A 17,818-nucleotide genomic window follows, 5' to 3' on the forward strand; every position below is an offset into this window, starting at 1 on the left:
GACTTATGGAAGGTGTATAAACACAGGCCCCAATCCTGCAATGCGGACTGCACAGGTAAAGCTCATTGCAGGATCAGAGCCAGAACTGGACAGTATTTTTCCAATTATATACTGTGAAATAAAATACATGGCAGAATATTTGGATTAACAAATGAACATTACAGTTCAGATGCCAAAATTACACTAAGGGCGTAATCCTGTTCCCATTCACTTAAATGGGAGTAGCATGTAAAATTCACTTTCAAGATGTAGCTATTTAATAAACAAAAACATTTTTAAAAATCATGAAAGTGAAGAACTTTCGAATTCCGGGTACCAAAACAGGCCATATAATCTACAGATTTACTCCACATTTACGATAGTGTAACTGAGAACATGGCATTTAAATTGGTATTTAGAAATGTAAATTGGCAACTGAAACTAGTATCTACCTTGGCTTAACACCAATGTAACTGAAATGAGGATCTGCAGGGAGATTTTTAATGCACAAATGTGGTGTGAGTGCCCTACTCCTTCAGACTTCCAATGGGAAAGTGGTCCTTAAATGCCATTCGGACCTTTGCAAAATCTCTTCTTTCGCGTTTAAGCTTCCAATTGTACGATTTGGATGCACACATTAGATGGCCACAAGGAAACTGATGTTACATTAGGAATGAATTTAGTTCCCAGAAATGAAGAAAACTTTGATAGAACGGTGAAGGAACTTAACATACATGTAAGCACAAAGATACCAGGACGGTAGGTTCACTATAACAACCTAGACAGACATAAAGACATTACGATGTTGCAGACAGTTGTTTGTAAAAACAACTTATTCTTCGGTGTAAAGGCCTATTTTGCAGCCTATTTAAATAGAGAGATTTCAGTCTTTTGTCACTGTTTTGCTCTTCCTCCTCCTCTTCCTTTGGGAGTTCACTGTTATAAAATCCTATTTCCATGTAGGTGAGTGTGCAGCGATTTGAGAGTACTGCAGACGTGCCATCACTCTCTTATGGTTTAGCTGTATTACCTTAACAGAGGCTCACAACTTGTACTCCAGGGCCACCTGGAGGTGGGGAGGGAGTGGCAACAAGCCCCAAACAGAGGGGTGTTGTGACCTGGTGTACAGGTTTGCAGCACCGCTTGGATTTGGCCCAGGGGAACCACCAACGCCCATGATGGAGGAAATACCAAGTTAAATGTGAGTAGTGCTGCGACCCCATGCACCAGCTCTCAATGCCCAGAGCAGGAAGCCGGGCTCAGCCCTGTGGGACAGGAGGTGAGCTGCCGCTGTGCAGTGAGTGCGGTGCAAACTCACTCTCCAACCCCCTCTCGACCATAGCCTCCCCTTAGTGGTAATTTTTTTGGAAGGGTGGAGGGGCCTCAGTTTCAGATATTGCCCGTGGCCCTCCCACACCGTCAGTGCAGCCCTGATTAAGAGAATTGGCTGAAGAACTCTAATTTTTAGCAGATCTTGGAACAATGGGGAAGTTCAAGAGGACTGGGGAAAAAGCTAATGTTGTGCCAATATTTAAGAATGGTAAACGTGGCTACCTGGAAACTATGGGCTGGTTAAACCTGACATCAACCCCCAGAACAAAATGAAGGAAAAGGCCGATATGGTAAAGAATCGGTAAAGAATCAGTAAAGAATTAAAATATGGTAGCATTATTAATACCAAACAATACAGTTTTATGGAAAATAGGTTTTGTCAAATCTGATTTTGAGAGATCACAATTGATAAAAGCACCTGTACTGACATAATATAATTTGACTTAGTCCTGAATGACATTCTGATGATAAAAACATTACCCTTAAACAAAAATCAATGCAATCCATATAAAGTGGATTAGGAATTGGTTAAATCATAGATCACAAAAAGTAACTGTAAATGGGGAATCATCATCCAATTGGGATAATCTAGCTGGGTCATGAAGAACCTGGTTTTGGCCCAGTGCTATTCAATATCTTTACCAATGATCTGGAAGAAAATATAAAATCATTGATGGTAAAATTTGCAGATGACAGAAAAAATAGGTGAAGTGGTAAACAATGAAGTGGACAGGTCAGTTATACAGACTGACCTAGATCGCTTGGAAAGGTGGAATCCACTGAACACCATGAGTTTTAACATAGCCAAATGCCAAGGCACACATCTCAGAATAAAGATAATAAGTCACATTTATAAGATGGGGTTGGGTAGAGAAACTGTATCCTCGAAAGCAAATGACTCTAAAAAGGACTGAGGGGCCTGTTAGATAACAGCTGAACATGAGCTCCCAATGTAACGTTGTAGCTAAGAGGACAAATGCAATCCTGGGATGTACAAGTAGGGGAATACCAAGAGGAGTAGGGAGATAGTATTACCTCCACATACAGAACTAGTGAGACTGTTACTGGAATAGTGTGTCCAGTTCTGGTGTTCACACTTAAAAAAGGAGGCAGAAACTATAGAAAGGGTCAGAAGAGAACTCCAAAAATAAATCTGAGGTCTGAAAAATACATCTTATGAGAGATGAAAGCAGCTCAATCTATTTAATTTATCCAAGAGAAGGCTATGAGAAAAGCTGATAGAAAATCTTCCAACACAATTTCTGTTAGAAAATACTGCTACAAAAGAATCAAAATGCTGTGCAGGAACAAAACAAAAAAGTCAAATGCAAAGCTCCTTATCGGGCAGAAATTCCAGTTCTCAAACTGTTCTAGTTATGAGGTTACTTCATCATAATGCACAAGTTCCTATAACAGGAAGAGATTTCTCATGGACAGCTCTTTAATTTAGCAGAAAAACATACAGCAAGATCCAGAGGCTGGAAGCTGAAGCTCGGGAAGTGCAGACTAGAAATAAGGGGCACATTTTTAACAGTGAGTGTCCTTAATCATTGGAACAATTTACCTAGGGATGTGGTGGGTTCCCCATCATGTGAAGTCTTTAAAACAAGACTGGATGTTTTTCTAAAAAATATGCTATAGTTCAATCAGAAGTTATGGGCTTGAGACAGAAATTACTGGGTGAGGTTCTTTGGCCTGCGTTATTCAGGAAGTCAGACTAGATGATCTTCTAGATTTAAGATATATGAATCTGTGTGCCACCAACACGACTAATTTCAGCTAGGAATGTGCATAAGGTAAAACACCAAATCTGTACACCTTTATAGTTCGGGAAAGTTCAGATCTGGCTCCAAAGTTCTTCACTACCTCATCCCGCTCTATTATGGTCTGAATATGAACCCTGGATCCAATCCGAACTTCAAGACAGTTTGGCTCCAGATCTAAACTCTGCAGCTTGTCCCCATCTCTGTTTTTACAATTACCTTTAACAAAGCAGCAACAGCCTCCTGGTTAGCATTTCGAACATCTTCTCCATTTACTGTTAATATCTGGTCTCCCTGCATCAGTCTCCCATCTGTATCTGCTATTCCTCCTTTGACAATGTCTGACACAAACACCCCCGTATCATTTCTGAAAACACATAATTTTATTCTACTTTAAACTTGTCACTCTTTGTACCATTTCACTATCCATATTGTAATAAGACTTTTGCTTAGAACTGAGAAACTGTTTACTAGAATTTCTGGTTAGTAAATGTGGGCTAGATCCCACCATTCCACCCTTACTCACATGGAGTAGTATCTTACTTCCTGAATAATCCCCTGGAAAGGAGGCCAAATGGGCCCACCATAACATTATAATTTTTTTTTTATTTTTGTTTTGTTTAAAAAAGAAACAACTGACATTGTTTGACAACATGCTAGCACAGAGCAGATTTACTGAGACAGACAATTTGTGTATGGTGGAGGAGCAAAGTTTGAGGAGGGAGGGTTCATCTCTTCATTCCCCTAACCCTGGGCTGGCTCTGTGGTCCAAGGGTTAGGTCTTGAGTAGGGTACATCAGTGTAGTTCCATTCACTTCATACCTTTTCCCAACAATACTTAATCCAAGGCCTTTGCCTGGCTTCTTTTGAAGCTCTATATTCAGTACGTCATACATATCTTCCTCCTTGTACTGGGCCTCATCCCTGTAGACAGTGAGACGGACTTTTTGGGGTGTCTGTCTGAGAACACTTATTGCTTCATCATGCGTGGCATTCCTGAGGTCAATTCCATTCACCTGCAATGTAACCACATGTTGATTGAATACTTTCCTGAGTTAAATGACTAAAGAGTTCATAGGGATTTAAAAGTGATATACACAAGACTGCACCTCTAAAATCTGATCTCCCGCCCAGAGCCTTCCATCTTTGGATGCTGCTCCTTCTTCATATACTTCATGGATAATAATAGCTCCCTGTGGATTAACAATAAAAATACATAGCACAGAAGAACACCTCTCATATGCACAGCAACTGGTCGAAGCTTTGGCTTTGGAGAAAGCTTTTGAAAAATCCTCGTATGAGAAGACAAGACTGTAACCAAATAACAGCAAACTAAGTAATCAGCAGGCTGTAAGAGAACTCAGGTTCTCAATTCTAAAGGCAAAAGATCTTTAAAGAAGTCACTTTCTTCTGCTTTAAAAAGTGTGATTACAAAAATATTTGTGGTTCAAGCTTAAATCAATTCAGTGCAGCAAATCTCAGACAGACAGATATTGTCTCCAGTCACTTGTTGAAATAATATATTCACCTTCAGAGTAACATTCTCTATTAAGGACTTTAAATTGGTACTGTCATCTCATTATGAAGAATCACTGATTTTTACGAACCAGTAAGGTGTCTGCTCCCCCAACAATGCTCAATCCAAGTCCAGTGCGTCCCTTGGAGATATCAATGGTTGTTTCACATCCTGGGATGATGGGACAAGTAGCTGGGTCAGAGGCTAATGTGGCTGGAGTTGAGGACCTGCTTGTATCTAAACACAGCAATTAAACATGCTGGTTACAGTGAGTGGCCACAATAACTGGGGGAAAAAAAAGAACTTTAAAATAACATTTTGAGAGATCATTGACAGCCTTACAAGAATAGCTGCAAATGGACCCAAAATTCAACCTACCCTGATTACTCATCTGATTTTAAAAATACTCCCAAGAAATAAAATTATACAGCCTCTGGTCCTCCCCTTTCTCCAAAAGAAGAGCTGTGCTCTGGTTAAAATCACAATTCCTAATCTTGGTGCCCAACCATCACCAGGTCCATGATAGTTTGTTGAGATTGTGGACAAAGATGTGTACACTGCATGTGGCCTTATTTCTTCACTGCCTGGGCCACACCTTGCTCTCATGTATGTGCATACAATGTGCAGCCAGTGAAGTTACCAGAAGCTGTGTGCACTTATTTGAGGGCAGATTTGGCGCCAATATACCTGCTCCAAAAAAAGAGTAATTCATAGATTCAAAGGTCAGAAGGGACCATTAGGATCATCTAGTCTGACTTCCTGCACAATGCAGGCCACGGAATCTCACTCACCCACTCCTGCGATAAACCTCTCACCTATGTCTGAGCTACTGAAGTCCTCAAATCATGGTTTAAAGACTTCAAGGAGCAGAGACTCCTCCAGCAAGTGACCCGTGCCCCATGCTATAGATGAAGGTGAAAAACCTCCAGGGCCTCTTCCAATCTGCCCTGGAGGAAAATTCCTTCCTGACCCCAAATATGGCGAACAGCTGAACCCTGAGCATAGGGGCAAGATTCACCAGCCAGATACCCAGGAAAGAATTCTCTGTAGTAACTCAGATCCCATCCCATCTAACATCCCATCACAGGCCATTGGGCCTTTTTACCATGAATATTTAAAGATCAGTTAATTGTGAAAATCATATTATCCCATCATACCATCTCCTCCATAAACTTATCAAGTTTAATCTTAAAGCCAGATAGGTCTTTTGCCCCCACTGCTTCCCTTGGAAGGCTATTCCAAAACTTCACTCCTCTGATGGTTAGAAACCTTCGTCTAATTTCAAGTCTAAACTTCCCAATGACCAGTTTATATCCATTTGTTCTTGTGTCCACATTGGTACTAAGCTTAAATAATTCCTCTCCCTCTCCGGTATTTATGTTCTCTATAAATATATCAGAGGGAATCATGTCTCCCCTCAACCTTCTTTTGGTTAGGCTAAACAACCCAAGCTCCTTGAGTCTCCTTTCATAAGACAAATTTTCCATTCCTCGGATCATCCTAGTAGCCATTCTCTGTACCTGTTCCAGTTTGAATTCATCCTTCTTAAACATGGAAGACCAGAACTGCACACAGTATTCCAGATGAGGTCTCACCAGTGTCTTGTATAACAGTACTAAAACCTCCTTATCTCTACTGGAAATACCTCGCCTAATGCATCCCAAGACCACATTAGTTTTTTTCATGGTCATATCACATTGGCGGCTCATAGTCATCCTGTGATCAACCAATACTCCAAGGTCCTTCTCCTCCTCTGTTACTTCTAATTGATGCATCCCCAGCTTATAACTAAAATTCTTGTTATTAATCCCTAAATGCATGACCTTACACTTCTCACTATTAAATTTCATCCTATTACAATTACTCCAGTTTACAAGGTCATCCAGATCTTCCTGTATGATAGCCCAGTCTCTCTTTAAATTGGCAATACCTCCCAGCTTTGTGTCATCCACAAACTTTATTAGCACACTCCCACTTTTTGTGCCGAGGTCCGTAATAAAAAGATTAAATAAGATTGGTCCCAAAACCGATCCCTGAGGAACTCCACTAGTAACCTCCCTCCAGCCTGACAGTTCACCTTTCAGTATGACCCACTGTAGTCTCCCTGTTAACCAATTCCTTATCCATCTTTCAATTTTCATATTGATCTCCATCTTTCCCAATTTAACTAATAATTCCCCATGTGGCACAGTATCAAACACCTTACTGAAATCTAGGTAAATTAGATCCACTGCGTTTCCTTTGTCTAAAAAGTCTGTTACTTTCTCAAAGAAGGAGATCAGGTTGGTTTGACATGATCTACCTTTTGTAAAATCATGTTGTATTTTGTCTCATTTACCATTGACCTCAGTGTCCTTAACTACTTTTTCCTTCAATTTTTTTTCCAAGACCTCGCATATTACAGATATCAAACTAACAGGCCTGTAGTTACCTGGATCACCTTTTTCCCCCTTCTTAAAAATAGGAACAATGTTAGCAATTCTCCAATCATACGATACAACCCCTGAGTTTACAGATTCATTACAAATTCTTGCTAATGGGCTTGCAATTTCTTGTGCCAATTCCTTTAATATTCTTGGATGAAGATTATCTGGGCCCCCCGCTTTAGTCCCATTAAGCTGTTTGAGTTTCGCTTCTACCTCAGATATGCTAATATCTACCTCCATATCCTCATTCCCATTTGTCATGCTACCATTATCCCTAAGATCCTCATTAGCCGTATTAAAGACTGAGGCAAAATATTAGTTTAGGTATTGGGCCATTCCTATATTATCCTTAACCTCCACTCCATCCTCAGTGTTTAGCGGTCCCACTTCTTCTTTCTTTGTTGTCTTCTTATTTATATGGCTATAGAACCTTTTACTATTGGTTTTAATTCCCTTTGCAAGGTCCAACTGTACTTGACTTTTAGCCTGTCTCACTTTATCCCTACGTGTTCTGACCTCAATAAGGTAGTTTTCCTTGCTGATTCCTCCCATCTTCCACTCCCTGTATGCTTTCTGCTTTTTCTTAATCACCTCTCTGAGATGCTTGCTCATCCAGCTTGGTCTACAACTCCTGCCTATGAATTTTTTCCCCTTTCTTGGGATGCAGGCTTCTGATAGCTTCTGCAGCTTTGATTTAAAGTAATCCCAGGCCTCCTCTGCCTTTAGATCCACAAGTTCTTCAGTCCAATCCACTTCCTAACTAATTTCCTTAATTTTTGAAAGTCAGCCCTTTTGAAATCAAAAACCCTAGTCACCCATTTATTTTTATCCTTCCGTTCAGTTTGAACTGAATTAGCTCATGATCACTTGAACCAAGATTGTCCCCTACAAGCATTTCTTCTATGAGGTCCTCACTACTCACCAAAACCAAATCTAAAATGGCATCCCCTCTAGTCGGTTCGGCAACTACTTGCTGAAGGAATCCATGAGCTATCGCATCTAGGAAAATCTGAGCCCTATTATTATTACTAGCACTCGTCCTCCAGTCTATATCTGGGAAGTTAAAGTCTCCCATGGTCATACAGTTTCCATTAGTATTTACTTCATTAAAAACATTAAAGAGGGCTCTATCCATATCCAAATTAGATTCAGGCAGTCTATAGCACACCCCAAGCACTATCCCAGGGGAGGCTCTAGTAGTTTTCTTCCCCAATGTGATTTTTGCCCGGACTGACTCTGTCTTATCCATTCCATCGCTTCTTATTTCTTTACATCCTACCTCATCATTGATATACAATGCTACTCCACCACCTTTGCCTTTATTTCTGTCTTTCCTAAACAGCACATTCCCTTCAATACCTGTAGTCCAGTCATGACGACTATTCCACCATGTTTCTGTTACCCCTATAATATCTGGTTTCACTTCCTGCACCAGTAGCTCTAGTTCCTCCATTTTGTTACCTAGGCTCCTCGCATTGGGGTACAAACATCTTAATTTTTGCTGTTTGGCCTCGCTCACATTCTGTACCCGATTAGGCACGGTCATTCTACAGCCATTCTTATCACAGGTAACAAGTGCCTACTATACTGTAATGTCATGCATGCATGTACACTGTCCCTGGTTTTACAACATATGCCTATATACGGCAATATACCTGATCAATTGGGGCCACTGGATGGATTTCCTTGCTTTCCTTTATGCTTTGAAAAATGTATTAGGGAGGCAGTGTTGCCGAATCATGGAAGTCTAGGGCTGGAAGGGACCTCAAGAGGTCATCTAGTCCAACCTCCTATGCGGAGGCAGGATTAAGTATACCTAGGCAATCCCTGACAGGTGTTTGTCTATGACCAGAGAAGGGGATTAGGAATGAGAACTTCTGGGTTTTATTTCTACCTGTACCACTGATGAGCTAGAGTGCCCACAACCAAATCATTTAACCAAAGTTTTCAAACTTGGCTGTCTAAAGTTAGGCACCTAAATCCTAAATAAATAGAAGGAAGCTGATTTTTAGAGGTTCCACTCAAGCAGCTAGAGGGAAACTAGAAAAATAAATAATTGTTTACATCAGCATATGCACCCATTTTCATTGTATGCATGTAGGGCCAGATTGTTTCACTCAGATCTTGGCCTAGACTGGTGGTGCCGCAGTGCCTACTGCTCCAGGAAGAACAAGAGTATCCAACCATCCACTAACATGTAGGGGGAAACGGAACTCCTACACAATCCTTTAGGATGGAGCAGGATGCTTTTCTCTGTCTTCCTCCCTCTGCACCTGGGCAGTGTGGAGGTAGAATAAGGTCATAGCCCTGTTGCTTTCCTGCTCCACTTAGGTTGCTCACCAACTATAATGTGCTAAAAGGAAGCAATTTCTGCACTCAGAAAAGCGCAGGGATGCAATTGTGACTGGTCTGGGAGCAGAGGTGCAAGAAAGTGAAGGAAAGCTCTGAAGACATTCATAAGGCTCTTCATTTTTTATCACTTAGCCCACTGTTGAGACTATAGACAACAGAAGTGCTCTTACTTTTAATTGTCTCTGGTTCTGGTGATCCAGAAGACGGAATCACCAGCGACTGTTGGATGTTCTTCCGCTCGCCTGTGTTAGCACTGCAAAGTGGTGGTGTTGGTGTTTGAAGAGATGTTTGACTATCATGTTCTACTGAGTTGATTGTGAGCTTCACTGTGGTCTTTGATGTCTTCAGCAGACTGATAAACTTATTGAATAATAAAGAGAACAGTCAATGATCCAACTGTAACACTTACAGAGATCAGTCATAGCAATTGCTCCATGATCAGGAGCAAAAGGTCACACACACCTGTTGACTTGGAGACAGGAATGAAGATGATCAATGTTTTGGATGATGAGTGGCAACACAGTTAATTATTGTGGGCCAGACCATTATCCCACAAATCAGATTAGCTCAACTGACTTCAGTGAAACTATGCTAATTTCTACTGAGGATACGGCACACAATCTATGTTAGCCTTCCTGGATGCTACACTATATGTTGATAGCTATTAGAACAAAATCAGAAAACTAGGAGTAAGTACTAATGTTGGTGCAGACCCCAGTACTGCTCCCACTGAAGTAAATGTCAAAACTGACATCAATCGGAGCAGGCCATCCAATGGCTTTGATTAAATGTTTGGTTTGGGGGAGAAAATATGGTACAACTAATATTTGAATTATGGAGGGGATGTTGGAGAGGAAAGCAAGGTGGGGGCAAATACAGAGCCTTGTTGTGAGCCTCAAATGCAGGCCTGCAAAATTGTCAGGCAGCAGACACCTCCATGCTGCCATACTGTGTCAGCTATGACCAGCTCATGCTCAATTACCCACAATCCACTGAGGACACAAGACCACAGAAAGTCCCTCCTCAAAAAGTATGACAGGAAGCAGCCTCATGGCTCCTGATTGGCTCCTTACCCTATATAACCCCAAGGGGAATCCCAGGAAGCATCCAGGCAACAGCGCAGATCTCCTGTAGCTGCTATGACCATTCCTGCTCCCTGTTCTTGAACTCCAGGCTTCAATCTCGGCTTAACCTGGATCTCACCTCCTGACCAGGTCCCCGAAACCTCACTCAGACTCTGATCCCTGGTATCAACCCCAGCCCAACTTGACTACGAAATCCTCTGGTATTCAGCTTTAGGTTTGATCCTGCTCTGACCTGTGGTCCCAACTTCCCTAGGTCATGATCCTGACAGACATATAGAGCATCCTTCAAATCCCATTGACTTCAAAATTACTTCAGTGAGAGTGGATGGTGCTCAGCACCTCCCAGGATCATGCTTTTAAAGTATATTTCAAATTGGAACAGTGACTTTGTAAAATTGACACCTTGGGCAACAGATCTGTTCTTTACTCCAAACCACATCTGCTTCCTCTATAGATAACAATGAATTTTACTGTCTGTTAACTCTGCAGAGCCAATACAGGTCTGGGAGAGAGAGATGGATTCTATTCCAGCTGTGCTGTATTCAACAGAATTTGCTAACTCAGTTCTAACTGCAGAGTAACTATTAGTGTAACAAAGCATGAGCCAGAAAGAGCCCAGGTTGAGTTTGCAGAGCTGGAAATTAGGGGGCGGAAATTGCCAATTGAGTTAAATTTTATCTGGAAGCCACAGAGCCAATGAACTTGGAACCCCACAATACCATTTTTACAGTCATTTCGCAGAGTGTCACCACAGTATAATGATTTGCTGTCAGGAATTATGCTTTCCCAAAGAGAATGACATGTTACTGTAGAATACATATGTGTGGTTCTAGTACTAAGGGACCATCATCCTCAGGCTAACATCCACACTCCAGTGCTCAGCCAGAGCATAACCACAGAAGATTGCCTGCACAGGGTGCTCTGCAATTTTAGAGGAAGGGTCTGAATTTGCCTCATACAACTGCTATAGTCCTTTTATTCCTAAAGTACCTTTTCTATAGGATAGCCCACAACAACTTCATCATCCACTGCAAGGACCTGATCCCCAACTCTGATCCGTCCATCCTGGGAAATAAAATTGACCAAAAAAAGATTAATGCAGGATTTTTCTTCCTCAGTGGTTTACCATCCTCTTTCCCAAATGGGACTTCATTTACAATTCTCACCTTTGCTGCTGCACCATGATCTGTTAAGCTTTTAATAACCACTCCATTAAGTGTGTCTTCTTCACTGATGGCAATACCCAGTCCCCCTTGATCCTGTGGGAATAGGAATGTACAGTCAATAAGGTGCTACATTTATCAAAGTTGAACTACACATATTCACATGAGCCTACTGAAGTTTGTAGATGTCACAGAAGTTTGAGGTTTCATGAAGGACTCAAAGCTTGAAAAAACTATTAAAGACTTATTTGGCAAGGACTCACTTTCTCATGCACAGGATAGAGAATCTAAATAAGCTTGAAATGCTCTGAATTCTAAATTTCAGTGAGGGGAAAAGCAGTGGACATGTTGTTCCTTGACTTTAGCAAAGCTTTTGACACTGTCTCCCACAGTATTCTTGCCAGCAAGTTAAAGAAGTATGGGCTGGATGAATGGACTATAAGGTGGATAGAAAGTTGGCTAAATTGTCGGGCTCAATGGGTAGTGATCAATAGCTCCGTGTCTAGTTGGCAGCCGGTATCAAGTGGAGTGCCCCAAGGGTTGGTCCTCGGGCCGGTTTTGTTCAATATCTTCATAAATGATCTGGAGGATGGCGTGGATTGCACCCTCAGCAAGTTTGCAGATGACACTAAACTGGGAGGAGAGGTAGATACACTGGAGGGCAGGGATAGGATACAGAGGGACCTAGACAAATTAGAGGATTGGGCCAAAAGAAATCTGATGAGGTTCAACAGGGACAAGTGCAGAGTCCTGACAAGTATACATTATTCCTGGATATGCTGTCCTTAGGATTTGGTGCTTACAGTCTGCTAATTAAGTTACTTGGAGCAATTTAGTCAATGATTTCACCGGGACAGTCACAGGTAAGTCCTAACCAAACTTTGCTCTGTGCTCTCAATCCAAACAGTTTTGTTTAGGTCAAACAAGTTCACAGAAGGAAGGAGATGGTGCAACCCCAAAATGTACCATGGAGGTTCTACCACTCTTAGTTTTCCAGTGCAGCATAACTGGCCTTCCTACATCTGTCTCCTGACTCCCTTGCCTACCTTTTCTTGATTGCACTGAGACCTCCAAAATCTCCAGAAGTGTCTGTGCTGGGGCCCCTGCTGCTGTTTACTGACAACTTTGCATCTGAGACAAGCAGTGCATTATTCCTGGGAAATGTAGCTATGGGACGTGCTAGATTTCAACTACTTGGGAGGAGGACCTAGCTGAGATGCTGAGGAGTTCTGGGCCCAACTGCTGCTTTAGGAAGAGTTTTTGGGACCACCTGCAAATAGAATAAAATTGCCAGTGGTCCGTCTCATCCTCCAAGGGAAGGGACAGTCCCTCTGTTTCCAGAGGGACATAATCACAGAAGAGAAACCCTGTGGCAATAAACTTGCACTGATCTAAATTTAGTTAAAATATAAATTTACCTTGGGGAGTTCCACATGCTGAATATTTGTATAAATATTGAAGTCTATTGCCGTAACAGGACTTGTAGCACTTGGTTCACCCTGAGAGAGGAAGACAATTTAGCAATGCACAACTGTATTTTAAAAATAGGCATTTGGTGTACCCTTAAAAATTGAACAATCATACATAGATATGGTGAGTCTGACTCCCCCCTCAAGCCAATTTTACACTAGTATAATTTCAATGACTTTCCTGGAGCTACTCCTTATTTACATCAGTGTAAACTGAGAGCAGAATCAGGACCAAAATGTTCAACAGCTGTGCTAAAACCCCATTTGGTTTTCCACAAGGACTTTTTCTGCTGTAAAATATAACAACTATTAGAGTATTTTTCTACCCAGAAAGCTGTTAATCAGCTCAAATAGACTCACACAATGTTTAGATTACCTCTTGATTTTGAGGAGTCCCTGCGGGGGAAGGTAAAGATTCTACTGATTTCCCAGGGCAAACAGCCATCTGATTCACTGCATCTTTATTTCTGCAATATATTAAAGCATATATGTGTTGAAGCATCACCATAGTTCTTTTCACAAGTTTAATTTTGCTACCCTTCATTTCTTATTTTGTTTTATTTTTGGCAGTCACTATGCAGATCAAAATACAAAAAAGAAAATACGTAACCTGTAAAGTCCAAATGTTGGACTTACAGAAGTACATCACCAAAATTACCTGGGTGACAAAACTGTGATATTGGGAAGACTTTTTTATATAAAAACAGCTTGTGAAAAAACTTCATTTTAAACATGTTAAAGATTACTATCTCTAGGAAAGACACTTTAAGCACTGCTTACCTGATAAAGATGATTTTTACTTTAGATGGTGCACATTTGATTATCGAGGAAGCATTCTGATGAGTTCTTCCATAGAGAATTTGTCCATTGATCTAGATGAAGGAGAATGGCAAATATGGCTCAGAATGTGTATTTCCCTAAATTTTCACCAGTTTAAAAGTGATCTACAACAAACACTTATCTTCTTTCACCATCACGAGCTAAACATCATTTTGAAAATTTACTCTGCAATATACAACACTCTGTTTTCACCCCTCTAGTTCACAACATTCCTCCCAATTGCTTGTCTGGCTATAGACTCTCTCTCTGCTGAAAATGTCCTTCTCTAGGTTACAATGGCTTGCCTTTAGGCATATCATTTATTTCCATTTGTCACTGATCACCTCATGACTCACTAGCAGTGGATAAAACAGAGTCATAGGAAAAGGCTACCAGTTATAAGTACAAGTAAATGAACTGCCTCTATCCAACAAGAAAAGTTGTTATTATTCACTGATCCTCAAAACAGTGCCCAGAACGTTACAAACAAGGGTTCCCACTGTAAAGCACTGAGAGCTGGATTCTGTAACCATTTATGCACATGTGCGACTTTACTTGCTTGAGTAGTCTTATTGAAGCTGAAGGGAATTTTCATGTCAGGAAAGTTACTCCTGTGTTTTTGCACGATCAGGCACTCATTTACTCAGACAATGCTGTTTACAAGCAACACTTGATGGCGCAATCACAAAAGCTGTGATGAGCACTTGGAGAGAGAACTGTGGAAGCATTTTAAAGGAAGGATTTGAAGGAGAGTATGGAGGCATGAGGAGAAGGAAGGAATTACAAGCACATGGAAGCATGGAAGACAGGTATAAAGAGACTGTGAGGGGAGGACAGGAAAGGGGGTGGTTAGCAGGAAGGCTCTGGAGGAGCAAAAGTAGCGAGAAGATCATAAGAACGGCAATACTGTGTCAGAGCAAAGGTCCACCTAGCCCAGTATCCTGACTTCTGACAGTAACCAATGTCAGGTGCACCAGAGGGAATGAACACAACAGATAATCATCAAGTGATCCATGCCCTGTTGCCCATTCCCAGGTTCTGGCAAACAGAGGCTAGGGACACCATCCCTGCCCATCCTGGCTAATAGCCACTGATGGACCTATCCTCCATGAATTTATCTAGTTCTTTTTTGAACCCTGTTATAGTCTTGGCCTTCACAAGATTGGTGTGGCAGAGAGCCCTCACTGTCCATTTAGCACTTCAATGAATGAATGAATGAATGGCTCTAGCTCTCAGTGCCTTAGGGTGGGAACTCTTGTTTGTACAGTTCTGGGCACTGTTTGGAGGGTCAATGAATGTTGATCCCGCACGATCAAGTCCTATATGAAAAGACATTTTGACTGATTTGAACAAGTCCTTTGTAGTGAAAACTGGGCCCTGCAGCCAGTATGTGAATACACTTATCTTAGTGGATCCCCCCAGTCACAGATCCCATAGCACTTCCACTGGTCTGAAAGTGCTTGTTTCTGCATCAGCCTATTTGGAACTGGTACAGTGCCACTCAGGAGTTGCTGAGCCTCCCTGCCCCCACATCCCCTCTCCACTGGCATTCCCTTTTGCACGGTCCCCACCACACAGCTGAAGTGCTAGGGATGGCCTTGCCAGGTCTGTGCAACAGGCAGAATCTCACCCTTCACCAAAAGGAAAAGGAGTGCAAACGTTATAAGAGAGCAACTGCTGCAATTGCCATCTATTGAACTGAGACAATATTTTAAAAAAGTGTGGTTTAGAATGAGGCTCCTGTCTGTGCAATGAGGGTCCTGATATCATTGGATACCATGCAAAAGCAGCCTCAATAGGTTATTAAATCATTAGAGCCCAGTATACAAATACAGCTGTTCCAGATTTCTTTCTTCCTTTTCATTTCTTGTGACAGATGTATAAACAATACATATATATTACAACATTTTTAGGCAGACAGAGCTGTAACTAGAATGGCTTGCAGCAGTCCACAGAACCTAGTGGGAGAACCTCAGAAGGACTATTACTGTATGACCCACTACTTTTCTTAGTTCACAAACTAATTTCTCCTTCTCACCCTGCCCCATGATGCCAAAGCTGAGTTCTTCACTTATTGTATATCAAATTTTACGCAGTAGTGGTCTGACTGAAGAAAATAAAACTCCCAACCCCAACTATTAGGCACATACCAGAATAAAAATGTGATTTCAAAGAAATAATGATGGTATTACAAGGCTATATAGTTAACTCAAGGCTATATATTGCACCAAGAAACTACCACTCTACTGCCTTTATAGTCAACATGTTTGGTTTTAAGTACAATTGCTAGAAACTTACCTCTAGTAACTCATCTGCAATCTGTAACCTGCCATCTTTTCCAGCTGCCCCATTTGGATCAATTCCCACTATGAAGACACTCATCCTGGACCGATCCTTGTTGCCAGCAAGGCTAAGTCCCAAACCAGTCCTTCCTTTTTCCAGCTCTATCATGTGCAGGTCCCCTGGTAGATTTCCATAACGCTGTGTGATCTTTTCTAAATGTAAGGGGGAGAAAAGTTGTGGGCAGAAGGGCTTGAATTCATATTAGAACACTTTACAGGTCACTCAGCTCATCAGCTTTAGTGTACAACAGGCATTATCCAACAGCATAATCCCTGCATGACTGAAGCAGCACAAACCACTTCCTTTTCAAGCTAAAACTGTCACCTGTAACAATGTGTCCAGTTGCTTGGGGGCTGGGTTTAATATGAACATTTTTTAAGTTCTTTTCTCTGGGTTTCTTCCCTGATACCAATAAATAAAACATCTTTCACATGGACACATGGCTGGTGAGACAAAGGCAGCTGGGAGACTGAGTCAGCCAGTTGAGCTCCTCAGCAAAGGAAAGCAGGTTTTTCCCCCTTAACTGGTAGGTACTCTGCAAGAAAGGATCTTCAATGGCAGGAAAACATTGCACTGCGAACACCACTGCTAGCTCTTCCTCAGCCTGTACCTGTGGGGTCCCTGCCCAGAGAGGCATCCTGATCCTGTAGGCTCCCACCCAGCTCATGGTCTTGACCTGCTGGGAATGCAGCCTGCACGTCCTTGCTGAAGAAAGCCAGGAAGGGAGAACCCCCCCAGTGCAAGAGGCATCTGTTGGTGGAGTCACTCAGGAAGCAGGTAAGAGAGCTGCAGGAGGCTCATTTGCCAGGAGTACAAGGACTTCACTGACAGGATGCACATGAAGACGTCCAGGATGGATGATGCAGTCAGCTGGAACAGAATACAGCAGCACCAGAGGAAGGAGGAGGACCAGCTGCCCTGTGGGGAGGAGACGACTGACTGCTAGCTAGCTTGGGCAGCAGACAGTGCTCCAATCCACACCCAAGAACTGGTATGCTGTACAGAAAACAGGTGGAGAGGAGCAGGCCCCAATGGCTGAGGAAGAGGAGCCAACTCATGCCAGGGCTGGGAGGTTCACGGGCTGGGAGGTTCACACCTAAGAGGAAGAGATATAGGGGGGTGATGGTCAGGGACTCCATTTTGAGGGGGATGGAGGCATCCATCTTCTGACCTGATGTCCCAGGAGATGTGCTGCCTGACAGGAGCCCATGTCTGAGACTTTGTGGAAAAGCTGCCAAGGCTCATCTGTCCCTCCAACAACTACCCCATGCTGCTCATTGATGTGGGCATTTGAGAACTCATTGAGGACAGATGAAGTCCCAGAGGACTGGAGAAGGGCAAACATAGTACCTATCTTTAAAAAGGGAAACAAAGGGGATCCAGGGAATTATAAACCAACCAGTCTAACTTTGATACCTGGAAAGATACTGGAACAAATTATTAAACAATTAATTTGTACCTATCTACAGGATAATAGGGTAATAAGTAACAACCAACATGAATTTGTCAAGAACAAACCTTGCCAAACCAATCTCTTTTCCATTTTTAACAGGGTTACTAGCCAAGTGGAT

General features: G+C 42.0%; 1 protein-coding gene across 17 annotated transcripts in view; it reads right to left on the reverse strand.

Moving 5' to 3' along the window:
• The window catches only part of MPDZ (multiple PDZ domain crumbs cell polarity complex component), a 134,249-nt gene that overhangs the window by 14,378 nt on the left and 102,053 nt on the right, over positions 1 to 17,818 (reverse strand). For all 17 annotated transcript variants that reach the window (XM_073345394.2, XM_073345403.2, XM_073345411.2 and 14 more), the window contains 11 exons: positions 16,203 to 16,399; positions 13,866 to 13,957; positions 13,462 to 13,552; positions 13,035 to 13,115; positions 11,620 to 11,712; positions 11,444 to 11,518; positions 9,539 to 9,728; positions 4,682 to 4,827; positions 4,184 to 4,267; positions 3,897 to 4,090; positions 3,294 to 3,441 (listed from right to left, as the gene is read on the reverse strand). In XM_073345394.2, the coding sequence (XP_073201495.1) occupies positions 3,294 to 3,441; positions 3,897 to 4,090; positions 4,184 to 4,267; positions 4,682 to 4,827; positions 9,539 to 9,728; positions 11,444 to 11,518; positions 11,620 to 11,712; positions 13,035 to 13,115; positions 13,462 to 13,552; positions 13,866 to 13,957; positions 16,203 to 16,399 (1,391 nt within the window). The remainder of the gene's footprint in view (positions 1 to 3,293; positions 3,442 to 3,896; positions 4,091 to 4,183; positions 4,268 to 4,681; positions 4,828 to 9,538; positions 9,729 to 11,443; positions 11,519 to 11,619; positions 11,713 to 13,034; positions 13,116 to 13,461; positions 13,553 to 13,865; positions 13,958 to 16,202; positions 16,400 to 17,818) is intronic.

This window comes from Lepidochelys kempii, chromosome 5 (assembly GCF_965140285.1).
Source record: "Lepidochelys kempii isolate rLepKem1 chromosome 5, rLepKem1.hap1, whole genome shotgun sequence".
NCBI lineage: Eukaryota > Metazoa > Chordata > Testudines > Cheloniidae > Lepidochelys > Lepidochelys kempii.